This window comes from Moschus berezovskii, chromosome 1 (assembly GCF_049115385.1).
Source record: "Moschus berezovskii isolate FMDL1 chromosome 1, NW_MosBer_1.0, whole genome shotgun sequence".
NCBI lineage: Eukaryota > Metazoa > Chordata > Mammalia > Artiodactyla > Moschidae > Moschus > Moschus berezovskii.
In genome coordinates this window covers 4,166,131-4,191,113 of record NC_142460.1, presented here as the reverse complement: position 1 = coordinate 4,191,113, position 24,983 = coordinate 4,166,131, and the positions used below count along the sequence as shown (strand labels likewise).

The window sequence follows — 24,983 nt, the reverse complement described above, 5'->3', positions numbered from 1 at the left end:
CCTAAATCTGGAGGTCGGGGCCAAGACATCGATGTCAGCTTCCAGACCCTCCCGGTCAGCAGCCCTGGGCTCCCAGCTTGGTGCACACAGTGCATGCGGCCAGCTCTCTAGGGCCAGCTTTCTTGAACCTCCCTCCCTCCCCCTGCACTGGCCCTGGTGTCAGCAAGCCCAGCAGGAAGCAGCCCAAGAAGCCATCACTGGGGTGCTAACAGCCACCCTCAGACACAGGAAGAAAGCCAATGAGAGGCTTAGAGGCTTCGGGTGCTAACCACCTGGGCCTGTGACACCTGTGTCTCCAACCTGATGGGTGGCCAGCTCTCCATGCCTGTTGCGGCCCCATGGCTGGCACATCCATGGCCAGCTGACATCCAGGCCATCAGGATGTCATGTGTTGAATAAAGGACAAGCATGAGCCTGCAGGGTCATTTAACAGAGTCCCTGGTCCTGCCTGAGCACTGGATTGTTTCAAGATGTCCCAGAAAAACAGCCCTGGCCACCAGCCCTTAGCACTCCTCGAAAAGCAGAAGCCTGTCCCCACCTCAGCAGTGGCCACAGGACTGGAAAAGATCAGTTTTCACTCCAATCTCAAAGAACGCCAATGCCAAAGAATGTTCAAACTAACACACAATTGCATTCATCTCACATGCTAGCAAAGTCATGCTCAAAATTCCAAGGCTTCAACAACAGGTGAACCGAGAACTTCCACATGTTCAAGCTGGCTTTACAGAAGGCAGAGGAACAAGAGATCAACTTGCCAACATCTTCTGAATCGTTATAAAAGCAAGAGAATCCCAGAAAAACATCTATTTCTGCTTTATATACTACAGCAAAGTTTTTGACTGTGTGGATCACAGCAAACTGTGGAAAATTCTTCAAGAGATGGGAATACCAGACCACCTTCCCTGCCTCCTGAGAAGTTTGTATGCAGGTCAAGAAGCAACAGTTAGAACTGGACATGGAATAGCAGACTGGTTCCAAATAGGAAAAGGAGTACGTCAAGGCTGTATACTGTCACCCTGCTTATTCAACTTACATGCAGAGTCCATCATGCAAAATGCTGGATTGGATGAAGCAAAGCTGAAATCAAGATTTCCAGGAGAAATATCAATAACCTCAGATATTCAGATGACACCACCCTTCTGGCAGAAAGAGAAGAACTAAAGAGCCTCTTGATGAAGGTGAAAGAGGAGAGTGAAAAACCTGGCTTAAAACTCAACATCAAAAAACAAAGATCATGGCATCCGATCCCATCACTTCATGGCAAATATATGGAGAAACAATGGAAACAGTGACAAGACTATTTTCTTGGCTCCAAAATCACTGCAGATGGTGACTGCAGCCATGAAATTAAAACCACTTGCTCCTTGGAAGAAAAGCTATGACCAACCTAGAAAGCATGTTAAAAAGCAGAGACATTACTTTGCTGACAAAGGTCTGTCTAGTCAAAGCTATAGTTTTTCCAGTATTTATGTATGGATGTGAGAGTCGGACCATAAAGAAAGCTGAGCACTAAAGAACTGATGCATTTGAACTGTGGTGTTGGAGTTTTTTGAGAATCCCTTGGACTTCAAAGAGATCCAACAGTCAATCCTAAAGGAAATCAGTCCTGAATATTCACTGGAAGGACTGATGCTGAAGCTGAAGCTGCAATATTTTGGCCACCTAATGCGAAGAGCCAACTCATCAGAAGAGACCCTGATGCTGGGAAAGACCGAAGGCAGGAGAAGGGGCCAACAGAAGACAAGATGGTTGGATGGCATCACTGACTCGATGGACATGAGTTTGAGCAAGCTCTGGGAGTTGGTGATAGATGGGAAGCCTGGCATGCTGCAGTCCATGGGGTCGCAAAGAGTCAGACACGACTGAGTGACTGACCTGATCTGAACTGCCCCACGTGGGCCTCAGGGGGTCATGACCTCTGACGCTGCTCATGAAAAGGCTACCTGACCCCAGCTCTCCAGGATGACACACAGAGAGGACAGAAGGGACAGCAGACATGGGAGCCCTCACGCCGCTGAGGAGGCTCAGGCACCTCTGTGACTGAGGAGCCCCTGGGACACCGGCTCCGGCTCTGCAGACAGGACGGAGCTGCCCCCAAGACTGGCCGACCTCCAGGTGTGGGCGCAGAATGCTGCCGTTGCTGATGTTTATGTACCAGGTTTGGAGTGTTAGTTAGCTCTTCAAAACTGAACATATACACACATACATGAATGCAACATGCAGCAATACTGATCAGCACTGCTTCTGGCTTTTTGTTTCTTGGACTGACTGGAACAAATCAGAATCCTATGCATTATGGACTATAAACGGGTATGCTTGAAAAGTGTTGCGTAAATATAGGGGCATCCTTGCATTTTTATTCCAAAATACAGTGCTTTTATTGAGATCGATTAATTTATTTAAGAAAGATATCAAGCCCAATGGGAAACCACTGGATGAAAGAGTAGGTATATTTTCAGTCTTAACAGGTATCAAGAGAGAACTCAGGCCACAGGAATTCGCATTCCCACAGGGTGCCATTTCCCCATCTCTCTGTCAGTACTGGATGTTACAAATTTTAGAATCTTGCCAATCTGACAGGAGAATGGTTCACTAATTTGCATTCCCGTATCTACTAGTGAGGTTCAACATACTTTAATGTTTACTGCCCATCCATACGTCCTGTTCTTTGAATTCTATTAATTCTATCCAGCTAAGGAGCAATGGCAAGCCACTCCAGTACTCTTGCTAGAAAATCCCATGGACAGAGAAGCCTGGTAGGCTGCAGTCCATGGGGTCGCTACTAGTCGGACATGACTGAGCGACTTAACTTTCCCTTTTCACTTTCACGCGTTGGAGAAGGAAATGGCAACCCACTCCAGTGTTCTTGCATGGAGAATCCCAGGGATGGTGGAGCCTCATGGGCTGCCATCTATGGGGTCGCACAGAGTCGGACACGACTGAAGCGACTTAGCAGCAGCAAGGAGCCCCCAAAGGGCTTCCCAGGTGGTTCAGTGGTAAAGAACCTGCCTGCAATACAGGAGATGCGGGTTCAATCCCTGGGTCAGGAAGATCCACTGATGAACGGAATGGCAACCCACTCCAGTATTCTTGCCTAGAAAATCTCATGGACAGAGGAGCCTGGCAGACTACAGTTCACGGGGTTGCAAAAAGTCAGACATGACTGAGCGACTGAGCATGCATGCATCCAAGGAGCCCCCGAAGGACCTGCAGGGAGCCCTGGTCAGCTAGAGGCTCCACCCTACGCTGGACATGCCCCCAGGCCATGGCCAGCCGGCCGCAGCTCAGTCACTCTGCAGTGCTTCATTTCTAGAGAGGCAATCATAACCTGTTTGTTTTTTTCCCCCAGGTCTCTCATCTTGTCATCACTCAAACATTACTCAATATTCCCCTGAATTTTACAGTATTTTGTAACTACAAACACACTTAGAGCTTTGCTCCTGAAGGTTACATTCACTAATGCTGCAGAGGAAAGGGGGTCCACTGCTGCCTCCACAGGCATGGCACCAGTTTCTAAATAAATCTTCCCTCCTTTGAATTCTCCTGAACCATTTCCAGACGCCCTCCCCTTACACTGTTCAGTTGTCCACGCATCTACCAACACCCTGTGGTTGGGACTACCAAGTGCACATGACCAGGTTTAACACCTTGAAGGCCAAGCCTTTCTCCCTGGTATTCCTCCTCAACAATATACTAGCTACTCTCAGAACTTTTCTCATCCAATGAGTTATTTCCAATGCCACGTTTGGGGGAAAAAAATCAACCACTGCTATTCAGACTGGATTACATCTTGTCACATATTAATTTAGAAACTACTACTTTTATAATATTAAATTTTTGCATTTAAGATATTGGTATATTTCTTCATATTTTAGGATCCTGGTTACTTCTTTCAAATAGATTGTACGATCCTAATACTGATCCTGTGGGCTTTCTTGCTAAATGTATTAAAAACATTTGACAGTATTTTTGCCATTATGAATGTGAGCTGTTTTATTAACAGAAATATCCCCAGAGAAAAGATACTGATTCGTATATATTTGTCTTCTATTCAAACCAAGACGCTTACTAATTCTAATAGCCAAGTAAGCAGTCCCCTAGGTTTGAAAGTATAAAACAGCAGCACCTGTGCAAAGGTGGAGTCCTGCTGTTTGTCTGTGGTGCTGCCTGGGCGCTGGCCTGCAACAGAGGGCCTTGGGAGCAGCCCAGCGGGCTTCGTGTTGGCCTGTTAACAATTAGGGTTTCCTCTGGTAGAATATTTATGCAAGTCTTTAGTCCATTTTCCTACTGGGCTTTTTTAAAAAATCACACTGGGAAACTTTCTGGCTCTTTATAAAGTTTAAATTAATTTAAATTAAATTTTAAAAATGCAGCGTCTTAGTCATGCTACCACAGCTGCAGTGACCAGAAGCCACACGTGGGAAGTGCTCAGTGGACTGGAAAACGGGGCTGCAGACCGTTCCCACTCTGGCAGAAGGTCTCCTGGATGTTGTGACTTCACCGGCTCTGGACTCTAGTCCTTCTTCTCTTATGTTACGATCATCCCCTATACTGTGGCTTGTCTTTAATCTCTTTATGGGAACGTCTGATAAAACAAGATTCTTAATTTTAACACACTCTAATTTACCAATCTTTTCCTTTTCAGTTGCCGCTTTTTGGTACCTCCAGGGACTTGAGAAATCCCTCCTCCTGTCTAGAGATGATGACAGTTTTCATATACAATCTTCCATTGTATATGGAAGGCGATAAGTTTTGCCTTTCTCACTAAAGCCCTTCATATCTGGCTTCTGTGAGCTGCACCCCCACCCCCACCATAAGCCTGGTCCCCACAGCTATACATGTCTGTCTGGGTCCATGTTCTGTTTGTGAATTGAACTATCTACCCTTGTGCGAAACCAGGCTGTCTTAATGACGGCATGCTATTAACTCCTCATATCATAACAAGCAAATCCTCCAACCTTACTCTTCCTTTTTATCATTATCTTGAATCCCTGAGCCCTTTAAACTTATATATAAATTTTTAAACTTCTTTTCTTTGCCTTGCTGCACAAGCCATGTGGGATCTTAATTCCCTGACCAGGGATGGAACCTGTGCCCCCTGGTGTGGAAGCATGGAGTCTTAACCACTGGACTGCCAGAGAAGTCTCAAACTTCTATATAAATTTTTAAATCAGCTTCTTAAATTCCACCCCCAAAAACTGTGCTGAAACACTGAAGGTGCCGACTCTGAAGATAAATATAAGGTGGGAGAACTCAGATCTTTATGTGTTCCAAACCTAAGTAAGGAAATGTTCTTTACTAAAATTATAAAAATAATCATGGTCTATGATAATAAAAATAACATAAATCCTATTTGGGGATGAAAGCAATACCAAACCAGAGACATAAACTTTAATCTATGACTTTGGATTTTATAATTTAATATTAGACACATTATTTTCCCAGCCCTTATTAATAAAATATGAAACTACCAAAGTCAAACTCTAATATCAATTTTTAAATCAGTTCTATAAGACCTGTGTTAACCTCACCTTGAATGTGGGGTGCACAGCGTGCAAGCAGCTTTGCCCTTTTCTTCTCATATCCTTTTTGAGTGATGTCACCTAAAACAACAAAAGAAAAAGAGAATCACATTTCCTCTAAAGTTCCCCCAAATTTTTAATTAAAAGTTCATTCATAACGGAAAAACTGGAAACACTTAGGTCCTTCAGCTGGTGACTGAATAAAGAAAGGATGAGGTGTCCACACAAGGCAGTGCTACTCAGCAGTAAGAAGGAGCAAACTACTGACAGACAGTAGTCTGGGTGAGTCTTACAGACACACAGCTAAGTGACAGAAGCCAGGCTCCAAAGGCTCCCAGCGGAATGGTTCCGGTCACACGGCCCCTGGAAAAGACACTGTTACAGGCAGAGTCAGGCTGCCGCCGTGGGCGGGGCTTTGGGAGGACTGACCAGAGTGGGACAAGGGAATCCTGCGGGGGTGAGGCTGGCCCACGCTGTGATCATGGTGTTGGTTCTACGACAAGCTGGTCCCGAGCTCACAGAACGACACCCCAGGAAGGCTGAGGCCAGCAGAACGTAAACACTTCAATATCCAAAATCTGAGATCAGCATCTCAGGGCAGCATGTTGGAACTACAGACTCTTGAGGCCACACCCCAGACTGACAGAATCCGATGTAAATTTCCCTGGATACCCACGTGACTGTGCAGATTTGAGTTGTGGCGTCTTGGTGTGAGGACCCACAGAAACCAACCCTCGCAGGCCACAGGGCATCCCTAGGCCAGGACTCGGGTTCTGATAAATTATCATAGAGAAGAACAGCCTAAAAAGGAACTAACCTACCCAGGAACAAAGCAGGAAACATGTCTGCAGGGAAATGCTTCTCATCTAAGCACGCCTGCTGATTTCCTGGACAACTCAAGCACTCAGGGTGGATTCTGTGTGTTTTTGACCAGAAACACGTTACAATGTCCACGAGTATCTTGTTCTTCAAGTGAACTGTCTTCAACAGAGAGCTTCAAGTGTTCTGCAAGTCCTCCTGGCATCCCCTCCCTGTCCCTCATTACCCCCACTATCCACTCACCCCAAACAAGCCAGCCAAGCAAGGAGGCTGCTGGGAGTCAGAAAGCAGGCTGCCATCACACGCCGAGCACTTCACCAAGTACTTCCTCAGCCATCAAAGGACCAGCACTTCTGAACATCTGACACGTACATTAAGCCTCCCTGAAACCCTCCGGGAGGACATTAGCCTGCCACCCACAGAAGACGAGCCTAAGGTCAGGGAGCCACTGGTCCAGCCCTGGGCTTGACGCAGAGCCCCTGCTTTGGCCACGGCTCACTCAGTCGGGCCCTGTCCACCACCCTGAGTCACCACTCACCCTCACCTTACTCTCCCAACACCCCCACAGGAAAGTCCTCTATTGTCGCGAAAGCCTTTTAATTTGAACATGTTCTGTAGACCATATACCGCTTTAAAGTCCAGGTATTTTACTTTACCTGAACAATATCATATAATAAACCTCACTCTACTGCAAATTTTTTCCATTAAACACGTCATTTTTTAAACTTATTTTTAAACCGGAGGATAACTGCTTTACAGAATTTTGTTGTTTCTTGTCAAACCTCAACATGAATCATCAATAGGTATACATATCTCCCCTCCCTCTTGAACTTCCCTCCTATCTCCCTCCCCATCCCACCCCTCTAGGTTGATACAGAGCCCCTGTCTGAGTTCAAACAGCCAATTCCCGCTGGCTACCTCTTTAACATATGGTGATGTAAGTTTGTGTGTGACTCTCTCCACACTTCTCACTCCCCTCCCCTCTCCCTGGGTCCATAAGTCTGCTCTCTATGTCTCTCTACTGCTGCCCTGCAAATAAACCCTTTGGTACCATCTCTCTAGATTCCATATATATACGCATTAGTGTATGATATTTGTCTTTCTCTTTCTGACTTACTTCACCCTGTATAACAGGCTCTAGTTTCATCCACCTCATCAGAACTGACTCAAATGCGTTCCTTTTTATGGCTGTGTATATGTACCACAACTTCTTTATCCATTCATCTGTCAATGGACATCTAAGTTGATCCCATGTTCCAGCTATTGTAAATAATTAAGCACTTCATTTTTATTATCATCCAATCTCTGCTGGCTCAGATAGTAAAGCGTCTGCCTACAATCCGGGAGACCCAGGTTCGATCCCTTGGTTGGGAGGATCCCCTGGAGAAGGAAATGGCAACCTACTCCAGTAGGACATGACTGAGCGACTGAACTGAACTGAACTGAGGTATTTAGACAGATTTCATCTTTTACTTCCCTTCTGACTTGTTAAATCTTTTGGCACAATAATCATACAATCTTTTGTAATTAAGAATATATGGAAGCTGGTTTGATAACATACTTATCACATATAACATGGTTGTATGTGATTGTAGGAAACGGAATGACTTCTTTGTACTATTTTCATTACTTCTTCTGAGATTAAAATTATTCCAAAATTAAAAGTTAAAAAATATATGAAAGAGACTACATAAAATTGGTGCTATTTCTGTTTTAAATGTTTGATACAATTTGTCAGTGAAACCATCTGGGCTTGTAGATTTAATTCCCAGGGTTTTTCTTTCTACTTTTGCTTTAGTTTACTTTTTCTAGAGCAGTTTAAGGGTTACAAGCAAAACTGAAGGCAAGGTCAAGAGGGCTCCCATACACCCTCTACCGTCACATGCACAGCCTCCCCCATCATCAACATCTGCCACCCAATGGTGTGTTTGTTACAGGTAATGAGCCGGCCCTGACACGGAAGCCTCAGCTTCCAAAGCCCTCCCTCTTGTCATGCGTCCCATGGGCTTGGACAAATGCTTGATGACATATAGCAATCATTAAGCTATCATACAGGGTATTTCACTGCCCTAAGAATCCGCTGTACTCTGCCTACTCATCCCTTTTCCCAGCCCATGAACCCCTGGCAGCCACTGATCTTCTTACTGTCTCCATAGTTTTCCAGAATAGCTGGAATCCATAGCCTTTTCAGACTGATTTATTTCACTGAGTAATAGGCATTTAAGATTGTTCCCTGTCTTGCTTGGATTGATAACTCACTTCTTTCTAGTTCTAAATATTCTATAATATTCCATTGTCTCAGTGTACCAGTTCATTGTTCTATTCAACTACTGAGACATCTATCTTGCTGCTTCCAAGTCTGGGCAGTCACGACTAGAGCCCCTGTAAACACCCGGGTGCAGGTTCTTCTACATATCACCTGGTGAGATGAAAGCAAACTATGGTATGATTCATACTCAACCCTCATGACCTCTTGCAGCTGAAAGAACTCCCTGCAGCATTTCCCAGCTGCATAGCTTCCCTCCTGTGAACTTTCCAAGGATCAGCTGCTCTGCTCAAGAAGTGGGGGGGTGGAGGGGTGGAGGGCGGGTCTGCCCTCCAAGCACCCCTCCCCCTCACTGGGCTCTGGAGACCAGTGGAACAGTGGGCGCACACCCTCCCTCCCCACCACGCCTGCCCCTCCCAGTGGTGACTCCCTGCCGCACTCCTGCTGCCCCACACAGACAGCACTCACCCTGCCGACGGACCTGTTTGACTTCCCAGAGTCTCGACTGCTGTGAATGGCGTTTTAACACTGCCACCATTTCAGTGAGACGTGGGGAAGGAGCGTCTTCTTTGCCTGCTGACTGGCCATGTGTGCTGACCTGGAAAACCCTGTGCCCCTGGAGAGATGCCCTTGCCTGGAAAGCCTCTCCTGCCTCAGCTGCACAGACACCCACACATGCTCCTGCATCTGCCCCTGCAGCCGTGCCCGCTTTGGTCTCCCTGTGGCCTCCCCTTGCTGCCTCTCCCTTTGGGGTCTGGGTTGCTGGAGAGTTTGTCAGAGGCCTTCTTTGCATTATTCAGTTCTCCACAGGCAGCAACTGTCTTTGTTCCAATTATGACAGTTGTACTGATGGCTTCCAAGTTTCTGCTGTCAGACCAGCCCTTTCTAGAAATGCCAGTCCTACATGTCAAATGCACGGATCTCCCCAAGACGCCTCACATTCAACAGGTATGAACAGATGTGTTCTGCTTGTGCACACACATTCAGGAACAGCCCCATCATCTCCCGGTACTCACTTCAGGAACTCGGGAGTCACTCAAGAGCCTCCTGCAATGCCCCCCTCTCCACACCACGGCTGCTGACTCTATTCCAGCCCATTCTCCCCAAGGGCTCAGCCGCCCTCCAAACCAGCACAAACTCCTGCCCTGGGTTATGGTAGTGTGCTCTCCAATTTTTCTGCTCCCAATGTCATACTCACCCAAACCATTCTCTACGTGCTGCCAGAAAAATCACTCTAAATCAGAGCGGGAAAGAGAGACTGACAAGAGATCACACCAGAGTATTTTAACTGCTCCTTAACACCTGAACAAACGACCTGCTGGCTCCATCATTTATTAACAAACATGTGCTTAAAGCAAAGCACCCAAGAATAACCACCCCTTAGTCCTTTTTCAAAATTAGAAAATTGGCTATCTCTGCCTTCAAGGTTTTGTGGGGTCTGAACGTACACACTGATCTAATTTTAATATACTCCCCACTATTGAGAAAAGGGGTGGAAGACTGCATACTTTGGGAGCATGACCTTTTCAGCAGAGTGCCTTTACAGAGCATATGCTTTGCTGTGCTGTCCAATACAACAGCCACTACTCATACGTTGCTATTTAAACTTTTGTTAATTAGAAGTAAATTAAATCACTGTTTAGTTCCCCAGACCCACGAGCCACATTTTGAGTGTTGAACACCACATGTGGCTTGTGGCTACCATACCGGATAGCACAAAACATTCCCACCCCCACAGACCTCAGGGTGCCTGTTCGCTCACATCCACACCACCACTGGCTGCAGGTGGCACCTGCGTGTGCTTCAGTGCTAGGCTAGAGTCCAGAGTCTGGTCCCAACTCCTCCCTGGGACGCACAAACCCTCCCGTGAGCGAGCCCCCGCCCTCCACCACCTGCTGGGGGGACACTGTCTGGAAGCCCAGCCCACTTACTCTGGCTCATCCTCCTCTGTCTAGCACATTCTGCCGCCTTCTCCCGCACCCTCCTCACACGTGCCTTCAGAGCAAAGCCAGAAGAAGCTGTCTTTCCTCCACGGGCCCTGCTAGCCCAGGCCTGACGATCAGAGCTGACAGGGCCCTGCGCACCCCTCACAACACTGCCAGCTTTTCAGTCTGTCAGCCTCACTAGCTCATGAGCCTTTTTGTTCAGTCCGCGGAAGCTTGCTGAGAACAGGATGACAAGCTGAGGGTCTCGGGCCACTCTAATGAAATGGCACAGGCTGGGAGGTCTAAACAACAGGTCTGGAGGCTGGACGTCTGAGACCGAGGTGTCGCAGGGCTGGCCCCTCCTGCAGCCTCCCTCCTCACGCGTCGGCAACCGCCCACCTGGGTCCTCACAGTCTCCCTCCTTGTGTGTGTGTGCTCTCCATGCCTCTCTCTTAAAGACGCCAGTCTTACTGAATCAGGAACCCACCTTTACAGCCTCATTTAACCTTAATCGTCTCCTTAAAGGAATGCAGTCACACTGGGGGTTAGGGCTTCAACATATGAATTTTGGGGAACAGAGTTCAATCTGTAACGCCAATATTATCTAATGATGAAGTTAGAATCTCTATTTCTATAACATTTCTATAACCTTTATTTCAAAATGGTCCTAGTTTTAGTTTTCCCAGCCGTTTCCCGACAAGGCTAATCCTCAGGCTCCTTCGTGTTCAGACAAAACCTAAGGACATGAACCCACATGTGGAGGAGCTTACCAGGACATGTTCTTTTCAGTTGCTAGTTTTCAACAAGCACAGGCATACCTTCTGACATTTCAAATTCTCAATTTAAAGGTTATTTACCAAAGATTCTGTAGAAAAAGTCTGCAAAGGAGTAAAAGCTCCTTCTCTCTTTCCAAGACGCTGATCTCAGATCACGACAGTCGGTGCTGCTGCTGCTAAGTCGCTTCAGTTGTGTCTGACTCTGTGTGACCCCAGAGATGGCAGCCCACCAGGCTCCACTGTCCCTGGGAGTCTCCAGGCAGGAACACTGGAGTGGGTTGCCATTTCCTTCTCCAATGCATGACAGTGAAAAGTGAAAGTGAGGTCGCTCAGTCGTACCCGACTCTTACCGACCTCATGGACTGCAGCCCACCAGGCTCCTCCATCCATGGGATTCTCCAGGCAAGAATACTGGAGTGGGGTGCCATTACCTTCTCCGGACAGTCAGTGTAGACTAAAGAAATAGGATTCTTTCCTCACAGCTGGGTAAGGAAGTAAAGTGCTGCACTCAATATGCCAGCAAATTTGGAAAACTCAGCAGTGGCCACAGGACTGGAAAAGGCCAGTTTTCATTCCAATCCCAAAGAATGACTACGCCAAAGAATATTCAAACTAATGCAAAGTTGCATTCATCTCACAGGCCAGCAAAGTAATTCTCAAAATTCTACAGGTGAGGCTTCAACAGTACGTGAACCGAGAACTTCCAGATGTTCAAGCTGGATTTAGAAAAGGCAGAGGAACCAGAGATCAAATTGCCAACATCTGTTGGATCATAGAAAAAGCAAGAGAATCCCAGAAAAACATTTACTGCTTTATTGACTACACCAAAGTCTCTGACTGTGTGGATCACAACAAACTGTGGAAAATTCTTCAAGAGATGGGAATACAAGATCACCTTCCCTGCCTCCTGAGAAATCCGTATGCAGATCAAGAAGCAACAGTTAGAACCATATATGGAACAACGGACTGGTTCCAAATTGGGAAAGGAATACATCAAGGCTGTATATTGTCACCCTGCCTATTTAACTTATAGGCAGAGTACATCATGCAAAATGCCAGACTGGATGAAGCACAAGCTGGAATCAAGACTGCCAGGAGAAATACCAATAACCTCAGATATGCAGATGACACCACTCTTATGGCAGAAAGTGAAGTGGAACTAAAAATCCTCTTGATGAAAGTGAAAGAGGAGAGTGAAAAAGTTGGCTTGAAGCTCAACATTCAGAAAACTAAGATCATGGCATATGGTCCCATCACTTCATGGGAAATAGATGGGGAAACAGTGGAAACAGTGTCAGACTTTATTTGTGGGGGCTCCAAAATCACTGTGGATGCTGACTGCAGCCATGAAATTAAAAGACGCTTACTCCTTGGAAGGAAAGTTATGACCAACCTAGATAGCATATTAAAAAGCAGAGACATTACTTTGCCAACCAAGGTCCGTCTAGTCAAGGCTATGGTTTTTCCTGTGGTCATGTATGGATGTGCGAGTTGGACTGTGAAGAAAACTGATCGCCGAAGAATTGATGCTTTTGAACTGTGGTGCTGGAGAAGACTCTTGAGAGTCCCTTGGACTGCAAGGAGATCCAACCAGTCCAACTGTGGTGTTGGAGAAGACTTTTGAGAATCCCTTGGACTGCAAGATCAAACCAATCCATCCTAAAGGAAATCATCCTGAATATTCATTGGAAGGACTGATGCTGAAGCTCCAATATTTTGGCCACCCGATGGGAAGAGCTGACTCATTGGAAAAGACCCTGATGCTGGGAAAGATGGAAGGCAGGAGGAAAAGGGGACGACAGAGGATGAGATGGTTGGATGGTGTCACCGACTTGATGGACATGAGTTTGAGCAAGCTCTGGGAGTTGGTGATGGATAGGGAAGCCTGATGTGCTGCAGTCCATGGGGTCACAAAGAGTCGGACACAACTGAGCGACTGAACTCAACTGAGTAACACAACACCAAGTCTGTACAGAAACCCCTGCATGGTTCATGGTCCCCCAGCAATGCCTTGAGGTGCTGACCCAAAAGTCCAGGAACTCACAAAACACAGGCCATTCACTTCCTGTGTGCAAAGGGGAAGGGGCCAAGAAGCATTCAGGAGACACTTCATCAACCGATGACAGAGATGACCAGTGTAGGTGTTTCCCTCCCTGACCACAAAGGTTCCTCTTTACCAAATAGTATATATTTTCCCAGTCTTTTTAATACACAGGTTTAACACAAGAAATGTTAGATAATTTAAGGGCATAAAGACTGATCTGAAAGGATAGTCAGTCTCACTCAGAAGCAAGCTCACTACAAATAAAACGCTACCGGAAGAGTTCATCTAAGGATGGACCAGCTCACCTCGCATTCACATCACCCTGCTTCCTTCCCACCTTTTCCTTGGCTGTGTCGTAGTTCAGTTCAGTTCAGTTCAGTCACTCAGTCGTGTTCGACTCTCCGCGACCCCACGAATCACAGCACGCCAGGCCTCCCTATCCATCACCAACTCCCTGAGTTCACTCAAACTCATGTCCACAGAGTCGGTGATGCCATCCAGCCATCTCATTCTCGGTCGTCCCCTTATCCTCCCGCCCCCAACCTTTCCCAGCATCAGAGTCTTTTCCAGTGAGTCAACTCGTCGCATGAGGTGGCCGAAGTATTGCAGTTTCAGCCTCAGCATCAGTCCTTCCAATGAACACCAGGATCGATCTCCCTTAGAATGGACTGGTTGGATCTCCTTGCGGTACAAGGGACTCTCAAGAGTCTTCTCCAGCACCACAGTTCAAAAGAATCAATTCTTCGGCGATCAGCTTTCTTCACAGTCCAACTCTCACATCCATACATGACCACGGGAAAGACCACAGCCTTGATTAGACGGACCTTTGTTGGCAAAGTAATGTCTCTGCTTTTTAATATATTATCAAGGTTGGTCATAACTTTCCTTCCAAGGAGTAAGCGTCTTTTAATTTTATGGCTGCAATCAGCATCTGCAGTGATTTTGATAAAGTCTGACACTGTTTCCACTGTTTTTCCATCTATAACCCATGAAGTGATGGGACCAGATGCCATGATCTTTGTTTTCTGAATATTGAGCTTCAAGCCAACCTTTTCACTCTCCTCTTTCACTTTCATCAAGAGGCTTTTGAGTTCCTCACTTTCTGCCATAAGAGTAGTGTCATCTGCATATCTGAGATTATTGATATTTCTCCCAGCAATCTTGATTCTAGCTTGTGCTTCTTCCAGCCCAGCGTTCCTCATGATGTACTCTGCATATAAGTTAAATAAGCAGGGTGACAATATACAGCCTTGACGTACTCCTTTTCCTATTTGGAACCAGTCGGTTGTTCCATGTACAGTTCTGACTGGTGCTTCCTGACCTGCATACAGGTTTCTCAAGAGGCAGGTCAGGTGGTCTGGTATTCCCATCTCTTTAAGAATTTTCCACAGTTTATTGTGATCCACACAGTCAAAGGCTTTGGCATAGTCAATGAAGCAGAAATAGATGTTTTTCTGGAACTCTCTTGCTTTCTCCATGATCCAGCGGATGTTGGCAATTTGATCTCTGGTGCCTCTGTAGCAGAAGGTCCCAATGCTTTGCATGAGTTCATTTTTATATTAAATGTTGCATGTTATGTCAGGCAAAGAATACTAAAAGATGAAATTGAAGAGTTTTCAAAATAACAAGTCTTCAGTAGTTTTCAACTAAAATGACAAAGTACCCCCCAGTTCCCAATACTGAGAGGAGGGCTCAGCAGCAACAGGCAGGCTGACTCCTGCAGACATCCCACATGAGTGGGGGCAGCAGCGGCCTCAGACCCAGGTCCCGCTGGAGGACTCTTCCCTCCAGCAGACTGGTGCCCCACGCCCAGCTCTTCTCAAACCCTTCGGTCCTAAATGTGCATTTCTCTCACTTGGTAAGGCTGAAGGTCAAAGGACGACAGGGACCTGAATGACCCTGCAGAGGCCCTCCATGTGCAAGAGCAGGGCTCTGACCCTCGAGACCGAGCTGTCCCCCTGAAGGGCATCCTGACACAGCCCACTCCTTCCTGCCCACCAGCTGAGTGCCCAGTGCTGAGCAGGACGGTAGGCACTCACAGGTGCCGTCACTGCCGAGGGGGAGACAGGATCCTTACCTTGTATTTGTGGCTCGGATTAGGCCACAAGCCACAGGGGAGGCAATGACAGCACGAGAACAGCAAATCCGCAGCGTCCTGGCACCTTCCCATGCGTGAAACATTTACCACGTGGGCAGCAGGCACAACTCCCCCCCAACACAGCGGAACCCCTGGGCAGCCTGGCTGGCACCCCCACTCCCACTCCTCACCTCACCCTCTGCCTCCATCGGTCTCAGCGCGGGGGTGCAGACCCTGCACGAGGCCCCTGTCAGACCACGGCCCTCCTCCACGGCACCCCAGGGTCAGTGTTTACCCACAGCTCACCCTCCTGGCCCCACGATTCACCAGGCTCCTTCCTCTGTAGCCACGGCCCAGCTAACCCACCTGCATCAACTGCTGACCCCCTGCCATATGCATGGCCCCTCCCGCCACAAGCCGCCTGCCCAGAGGGATTTCCTGACCCCCAGTCTGAAGTCCCCTCCCCACAGTCCCAACCTCCCTTCCTCCAGCAGGTGTTAACAGAAAGCAAAGGCGCAGAGCAAATGGTGCTTTCCTCTGTGACAGACACTGGAAAGGTAACAGGTCAATGGACCTGGGCAACACTTCAGCCTGGGCACAGAGGAGGGGACAGCAGGCTCGGCCCTGCTCTCGCAGAGCATCACGATGCACCACTAAGGAAGAGCCAGCCACAGACGAGAGGGTCCCGAGAAGTTCAACTGAACTGAAGTTCAATTCAATACATGCTGACCAACAGCCACGTACCAGGAGCCATCTCAAAAAGCAGGTCGTGGATACAGGAGACAGACCTGCAGAGCAGACAGCAGACAAGCAGCCCTCCCAGCACAGGTCTAGACCAGTGGCCCTGCAGGCAGTTCAGGTCCTCCAAGCAGCAGATGTGACACGATCAGATGTAAAGAGATTTATGTGGGGAAACGGGATGGGACCCAGAGGAGGCTGCGAGCTGTTAGACATGACTGCGGAGGAAGAAGAAAGGCAGGTTTGGAAGGAGAAGCCCTAGACTCCAGGCAGCTCCAGGAGTGTCAGGCCACATAGGGTCCTGGAGCCAAAGTCCCTCCCAGGAATGAGGCAGCTTCAACTCTTGCAGCAGGAGTCGTGGCCTCAGTGTGGGGTCAGTGTGGACCCAGAGTCCAGCAGGGAAGGCCCAAGTGGATCATGGCCACTGTGTGGCCGGAGGAGACTTGAGTCTTGGAGCTCCACCACGGGTCCTCCCCGGCTGGACCAGACTCACAGTGCGCTCATCTCAGTGTCACTCTTTCCCTCCCAGGAGTTCAGAGCAACAGACACTCCATCCTGGTTCAATGGCTCCCTGAGGCACAGCTCAGGACTGCCAAGGCTTCACTGAATCTGAGAAACTATTACCAAAAAATTAAGTATCCAAGCCAATTACGGAGGATTCTTGATTTAAAACTGAGAATAAATACCATGTGTGGTTTTACTCTTTTTAAAATATTTTATTTATTTATTGGCTGTGCTGGGTCTTTGTTGCTACCTGCCGGCTTTCTCTAGTTGCAGCAATTGGGGGCTACTCTCTACTTGTCGTGCTCACGCTTCTCACTGCGGAGACTTCTCTTGTTGCAGAGCCTGCGCTCTAGACGGGCTTCCACAGTTGTGGTGCATGGGCTTAGTTGTCCTGCAGTATGTGAGATCTTCTCAGACAAGGAATCGAACCCATGTCCCCTGCACTGGCAGGTAGATTCTGAATCACTAGACCACCAGGGAAGTACTTTATTCTTCCATTAATTCAACAAAGATTCAATAGAATACCTAAAATGTCCTAGGGGCTGAAGACATGAAGATGAACAGATCAAAATTTCCTTTGGAAGTGCTCCCTATGAACTGGCAAAGAAAAGTCCAAGTAAACAATAAATACAAAATTGTGATAAATCTTGTAAGAATGACACAATAAGTGTTAAAGGAACAAAAAAGCCAGCACCTAACTCTGGGTGGGGGGCAGGTAGGCTGTTCTCAGAGGAAGGCAGAGCTTCAAAAAGAAAGTGAAGCTTAAATTTAAGTCTTAAAGGCAGGAACTCAACAGGTACAGAAAGTTGGCAATGAACAGCAAGCGCAAAATTTTAGGATATTAAAGTGGAAATCCTAGTATTGATATTCTTCTAAAAACTTATAAATCAAAATTCTTTAAAGAGACAACTCATTAAGATGATTTACTATAACAAGAAAAACAGTTCTAAAGGGAATATACCTGAATCATGAATAATGGATTTTGCATAAAGTCGGATGGACATACGGAGAAGGCAATGGCAACCCACTCCAGTACTCTTGCCTGGAGAATCCCATGGACAGAGGGGCCTGGTAGGCTACAGTCCATGGGGTCGCTGCTGCTGCTGCTGCTGCTGCTAAGTTGCTTCAGTCATGTCCAACTCTGTGCGACCCCATAGACGGAAGCCCACCAGGCTCCCCCCGTCCCTGGGATTCTCCAGGCAAGAACACTGGAGTGGGTTGCCATGTCGCTAAGAGTCGGAAACGACTGAGTGACTCCACTTTCACTTTTCACTTTCATGCATTGAAGAAGGAAATGGCAACCCACTCCAGTATTCTTGCCTGGAGAATCCCAGGGACAGAGGAGCCTGTTGGGTACCATCTTTGGGGTCGCACAGAGTCAGACATGACTGACGCAACTTAGTAGCAGCAGGATGGACATATTGATACAAGCAGCTAGTCAGTAAGTATAACTTTTAAGGATTTTCAAACATATATTTTATAAATTGAAACATCTGATTGCCCTTAAAAATATAAACAGAATTACATTGGGCAACAGCTAAAAAATATTGCTATAAAAAGTAGAAGAAATACATGCTGACATCTAGGTATTTCCTTAAAAGCTTTTCATATTACACAGTCTTATTGTTCAGTTGCTCAGTCATGTCCAACTCTTTGCAACCCCATGGACTGCAGCACACCAGGCTTCCCTGATCTTCACCATCTCCTGGAACTCGCTCAAACTCATGTCCATTGAGTTGGTGATGCCATCCAACCATCTCATCCTCTGTCATCCCCTTATCCTCCTGCCTTCAACCTCTCCCAGCATCAGGGTCTTTTCCAATGACTGGGCTCTTCTCATTAGGTGGCCAAAATAATGGAGCTTCAGCTTCAGCATCAGTACTTCCAGTGAATATTCAGGATGATTTCCTTTAGGATTGACTGGTTTGATCTCCTTGCAATCCAAGGGATTTTCAAGAGTCTTCTCCAACACCACAGTTCAAAAGCATCAATTCTTCAGTGTTCAGCTTTCTTTATGGTCCAACTCTCACATCCATACATGACTACTGGGAAAACCACAACTTTGATTATACCGACCTTTGTCGGCAAAGTAATGTGTCTGCTTTTTAATACTCTATCTGGGTTTGTCATAGCTTTCCTTCTAAGAAGCAAGTGTCTTTTAATTTCATGGCTGCAGTCACCATCCACAGTGATTTTGGAGCTCAAGAAAAGAAAGTCTTTTACTGTTTTCCCATCTATTTGCCATTACAGGGTCTGGTAGTTCTCAAAGGTGTGGCTCTGAAGAACCCTTCACACTCTTAAAACTTATTGAGGACCCCAAACAGCTTTTATTTGTGAGCTATCAATGTTTACCACATTAGAAATTAAAACTGTGAAATTTTTAAATATTTAATTAATTTTTAAAAATGTACACTAGTTCAGTTCAGTTCAGTTCAGTCGCTCAGTCGTATCCGACTCTTTGCGACCCCATGAATCACTACACGCCAAGGCCTCCCTGTCCATCACCAACTCCTGGAGTTCACTCAAACCCACACTAAACCTACCATAAATAAAAAATAATAATTTCCAAAGCATTTGGTGATTTCAGGTGTTGTTTTACTCTTACGAGCCTCTTTAACATCTGGCCTCTCGGAAACAAGTGGATTCTCCTCATCTGCTTCCGTTCAATGGCCTGCAGGATATGTGGTTAAGGTCGACAAAACACAATCAGCCTCACACAAACACGGGCTAGAAAAGCGAGGAGTATTTCAGTAGCCTTTTCAGATCATTGTAGACATTCTTTGATACCACACCCAAACTAGGCAAACTGTAGGTTCTTAAACAATAGTTGCAATGTAGAATCTAAAACCTTATCAATGAACTTATCATACTGTTATGTTGCAATCCATTGGTATATCTCTGAATGGGTCTTTTACCCATGCACAGATCTGAAACATGATGCCCTGGCCATTTGGAAAATACTGGTTCACAGAATTATGCAGCTCCTTCAAATGCTGACACATTTCAGCAAATAATATCAATAACTCACATTCTGGACTTCCCTGCTGGCTCAGTGGATAAGAACTCGCCTGCTAACGAGAGGACATGCTTTGATCCCTGGTCGAGGAAGATTCCACATGCTGAGGAACAACTAAGCCCGTGTACCACAACTCCTAAGCCCATGTACTGCAACTACTGAAGCTCTCCTGCTTAGAGAAAGCCCATGGGCAGCAACAAAGGTCCATTGCGACAGAAACCACATAAATATATAAACTATTTTTTTAAAAAACACCTATAGGCTTAAGGCAGTCCTTACGTGAGGGTGGGGTTAATATTTTTAAAAAAACTCACTGATTAACACTGCCACTGAGCCCATCAAAAAGTACTCAGAAGCACACACACACACACAAAAATAAAAAGTGGCAAGAACTCTAAAAGACAGGACAAGTGTGAGGGAAGGGTCACAACACAAAGACACCAGGCTGGGCTTTGACAGGTGAATGGAATTTGGACTGAGAACTTTCATATACCACAGAATATTTAAGAAGCACAACAAATGTTTATCAATGCGAAGGCAATATCAGAAGCTGTCATGCTCATGGTAGCAGACAGAAATTTTAAATTTTTGTATTTTTCCTTGAAAACACAAATATTATCATTGGCCACAATTTCTGACACTTGTCATTTTCTCAGGAAATGTCCACCAAATACCCAATTCTGAATAACTGTAGTTTGTCTGCCACTCATTTTTTTCAAGTGAAAGTCACACTCCAGGGGAAAAGTGGCCAGTTTGTTCTGCAGTTCAAACGGCACAACTGCCATTCCTCACACAGGCCCTGGACCTCTTAGAGCAGCCGACATGCTTTACATGCACCTCTCATTCCTCATGAACAGACTCCAACAAGCATTCAGGGTTGAGAGGCAAGAAAGTTAACTGTTGGGACTTCCTTGGAGGTCCAGTGGTGAGGACTCAAGTTTCCATTTCAGGGAGCATAGGTTCAATCCCTGGTTGGGGAACTAAGAATCCCCACCCCAGGCAGTGCAGCCAAAAATAAAAACATTAACTGTTACTGTGTCAGCAAGAAAAGATATGTCTAAGTAGTATTGTTTTTACTGCCAGTGGGGAGGTGGTGAAGAGGGTATTGGCTGTCAAGTGTGATTTGGGGCCCTTGCCTCACAGTTCCTGCCAAGACACCAGCAGTTTTACCCACCAGGTTTCTGCACCATTAGTACAACAGCGAAAACAGAAATGACAATCTTAATATTATTACAAAAAACAGATTTCCCTCATAGGCCCCCAGGAAGGGTCTTAGGGACCCCAACACAGCTTGGGAACCACTGGCAGATTATTTCTAGAAGAAAACAGAAGAAATGGCTACCAGAGGCCAACACTCGGGAGAAGCCAAGGGTAGGAGGGAGGCTCACTCCATCCTATGTTTCCTTTAAACTGTTTCATTTCTCCGTAATGTGTAATGACTATCTTAATAAAACATTGTGCAAAGCCTTATGCTCAATGGAGAAACAAAGCTAAACCTGACCACTGACAGCTAAAACATTACCAAGCACCCAGCAGGTACTCAATAATCACTGAATGAATGAATATATATAGATAACACACACAATCACACACAAACAAAAAGTGGCAAGAACTCCAAAAGACAGGACAAGTGTGAGAGAAGGGTCACAACACAAAGACACCAGGCTGGGCTTTGACAGGTAAATGGAATTTGGACTGAGCACTTTCATATACCACAGAATATTTAAGAAGCACAACAAATGTTTATCGACGTGAAGGCAATGTCAGGCTGTCATTTTGAAAACTAAGAATTATATCACAAATTTTAGAAATTAAAGACATTTAATGAGAAAATAAAAAAGGCTTTGTGGAAAGAAGTTCCTTCCTCACATCCACAAATGGAATTTTTCTGCTTTATGCTTGATTCCGTCCAGGCTAAGCCCTTGCTGTAGCAGAATACAGGAAAACAAAAAACAAAGTTAGAGCCATGGAATAGACCTACTAACCAGGATGAAAACACAGGAGTGGGACAAATGTAACCTATTGTGTAGGAATTTCCTCTCTAAATCTCTGCAGGCTACCAAAACAAAGAATAAACTTTACACCATTATTCTCTTCTTGTTTTTTTTGTCAGGTTTACAAAAAAAGTATTCGAAAATACAGGGACTTCCCACATATCCCCTCTCTGTGCGCACACCACATCCCTGACTGGTATTAATGGGGTACATACGTTATAACTGATGGATAATATTGGTAAATTATTACTAACTAAAGTCCATAGCTAACTTTAGGGTTCACTCTGTGTTGTACATTCTATGGGTTTTGACAAACGTACAGTGACTTGTGTCTACCATTACTGTATCACACAGAATCGTTTTGCTGCCCTGAAGATTCCCTGTGCTCCACCTACTCACCCATCATCCTCATTTTTAAGCAGGTGTGTTGTTTCCTCCTTCCTCCACCCTGCACCCACTGTCATCTCTAAGTTTTAAGCAACTCCTCATCCAGACAAATGTGACTGCTGTGAAGTCATCAGTTCTGACATTACTATTCTAATTTAGAGACTTCCCAGGTGGCGCAGTGGTCAAGAATCCACCTGCCAATACAGGAGATGCAAGCGATGCAGGTGCAATCCCCGGGTTGGGAAGATCCCCTGGAGAAGGAAATGGCAACCCACTTCAGTATCTTTGCCTGGAAAATTCCATGGACAGAGGAGCCTGGTGGGCTAGAGTCCATGGGGTCGCAAAGAATCGGACACGACTGAGCACTGCACACAGCAGCATTCTACTCTAGAAGTTTCTCTAAAATGGTGGGGGGTGAGTGTATGGGGAGGAGAGAAACACCACATAGGGCAAATGAGTCCCACTTTCTACTTCTACTTGAAAATATTAAAATGATAATGAAAATGAAACTAGTCTGGGTTGCTTTAGAACCATGCTTCATTAGTAACATCTTCCTTTATTTATATAAATAAAACTTTACTGATGTAGGGGGTAGGACAGAGGCCAGGGCTCCTGTCTCCTTGGCTGCACGACACTCTGCTGTCCCTTCCCTTCAACACTGTCTTCACTTCCCCAGCTTAAGCTACTATCCACATAAACTTAATCTAATACCTTTTATGCAACAATACATCTTCTACATTCGGCTAAAATGACAACAGTATAAAAGGATTCAATAGAGCAGTGTTTCTTTTGTTGAAATACTTGTCTTTACGTGTGTTCTGTCCTACAAATTATGAAGTCCTCAATCTTACCTGTCAACTCCCAGAAAGAATTCAAACATACAACCACAAAACAAGGAATTGAAGGAGCACTAACATAGTGGAGCAGAAATCAGGAGCACTAGGCAAAAACATATTTGAAATGTGTAAAATCTAAACTAACTATATCATTTTCCCTGGGTGAAGAACTAGAACAAACTCAGGCCAGTAGTTCCTGTCAGAGACAGTCCTAATTTCAGTTTTTTCAGATTTTCCAAGAGCATCTCATCACCAACAATTCTCAAGGCCACCCTTTTCCAACTGCAGTTTCATTGAAAAAAGAAAAACGTCACATGTCACAGAACTTCTAAGAATCTGGACGTTAAATTCAAAGCAGTTGCATGTAAATGTTGTATTACCTGTAAAACAAAGATAACAGCACCACCTACCTCCCTAAGGTTGGTGAGGATTCGGTGAGTTAGTACAACCCTGTGGATATTTCTTAGATAGTTGTAAGAATTCACTAGCCTGACCCCAAGTGAAACTCGGTTCAGCCTATGGAAAAAATGGTTTCTAAAAGTTGAAAATGTATTTAAATTTCAAAAACAGTTACGCATTTAGATGCGTCTCTCCAAGGGCTGCGAGGTCCCCTGACCTCGGCCAAGAACCAACTCTGCGCTGACTGCCACACGGAGTTCGGGACCTGAGCCTTGAGGTTACACACAGAGGGTAATGCCAACCACGCCTCCGAGGCCCAATTACTCAGTCTATTTTAAACAAACAACCACTTATTGCACATCTTTCTTAATTTTAGAAAATTCCCTAAGAGGGGCTAACAATCTCGTCCCAAGTGTTCAGTGCTTTGCACCTGTTGAGAGATTTCAGGCTCCCAACTATCCCGAGAGGTAGGTGCGGCGACCACCCGGTCTCGCAGGAGAAACCGAGGCACGCGGGCATGCAGCCGGCGCGGTCCCTACGCGCTGAACCGCGGGCCTGGGCTGGGCAGCCCGCTCGGACACAGCGGTCATCCCCGTCCGGGTTTCCGCGCCTGAGGCCACACACCCGAAGCGCGGCCAGCGGCCGGGCGCCGGAAGCCGGACGGGAGTCGGGGTCCCGGGTGTGAGAGCCGGCCGGCGGTCCGGTGGCATTAAGGCGGGGCGGGGCCTGGGCAGGGGTCTGGGAGGAGAGCCGGGCGGGGGTCCGGGGTCCGGGCCGCTCACCTTCCGACAGCTCCAGCTCCAGCTCGGCCAGGCTCTCCCGCACCTCAGCGGGCAGCGGCACCGCCTCCAGCGGGCACCCGCGCTCGGCCATGGCCCCGCAGCAGGACTGCCGTCCGGCCGCCTGGCGCCGGGCGGGGTCGGGGCCGGGGTCGCGCCAGGCCCAGCGCAGGTGGCCGCGCGGGCGACAGCTACGTCGCTCCCCTCAGCCCCGCGACCCGCATCGGCCCTCGGGGAGCCCAGGCGGCGGGCAGGGGGGCGGCCCAGGCGGCTCCACGGAGACACGGGCGCGGGCACGAGCGCGGGCAGCTCATCCGCCGCCGCCGCCGCCGCCACCGCCCCGCGCGCCCCCGACAGCCCTGCCTGCCCTGCACGGAGCGCGCGTGCGCGGTGGGAAGCGAGGCCAGGGGAGCGCGCGTGTGCGGCGGGTAGCCAGCCTGGTGGGCGCCTGGCCCCGCCCAGCAACACCAGACGCTCGCTGCTATTGGCCTCGAGGACGCGGCGATGCCGCCCCGGGCTTCCATTGGCTGAGCCGAGAGAAAGTCACTCCCGAGAGGCTCTGCGCGGGAGGCTTGGATCGCGGACCAGCTCCAGCGCAGGCTCGGCAGAGAGGGCGGCCGCCTCAGTGTTGGGGCCTCGGGCGCGAGGCCTCTCTCAGCCCGTGTGCTAGGGCTGTTGGACTCAGGCGGGCGTCAGTGTGCGGCGATCCCTCAGGCCCCTCGGCTGGCGAGCAGCGAGCACTGGTGTGGAGTCCGCGCGGATGGTGGGGCGCAGCTGAGATGGAGGACGTTGAGCCTTCCGGGCGCGCTGGGCCTGCCCTTGAGAAATGAGTCCACATGCTTTCCTCCAAGCACCGGTGGGCCTCACTCGTGAGGCTTTTCACAACTCCCAGGAGCCAGCT

General features: G+C 47.3%; 1 protein-coding gene across 3 annotated transcripts in view; it reads right to left on the bottom strand.

Annotated features, from left to right (window-relative positions):
* DIP2A (DIP2 acetate--CoA ligase A) overlaps positions 1-24,443 on the bottom strand; it is a 119,202-nt gene extending 94,759 nt beyond the window's left edge. For all 3 annotated transcript variants that reach the window (XM_088834954.1, XM_055415861.2, XM_055415879.2), the window contains exons 1-2: positions 24,086-24,443; positions 5,532-5,603 (exon numbers count right to left, since the gene is read on the bottom strand). In XM_088834954.1, coding sequence (XP_088691080.1) covers positions 5,532-5,603; positions 24,086-24,176 — 163 coding nt within the window. In that variant the 5' untranslated portion in view covers positions 24,177-24,443. The remainder of the gene's footprint in view (positions 1-5,531; positions 5,604-24,085) is intronic.
* Between the last annotated feature and the right edge of the window lie 540 nt (positions 24,444-24,983).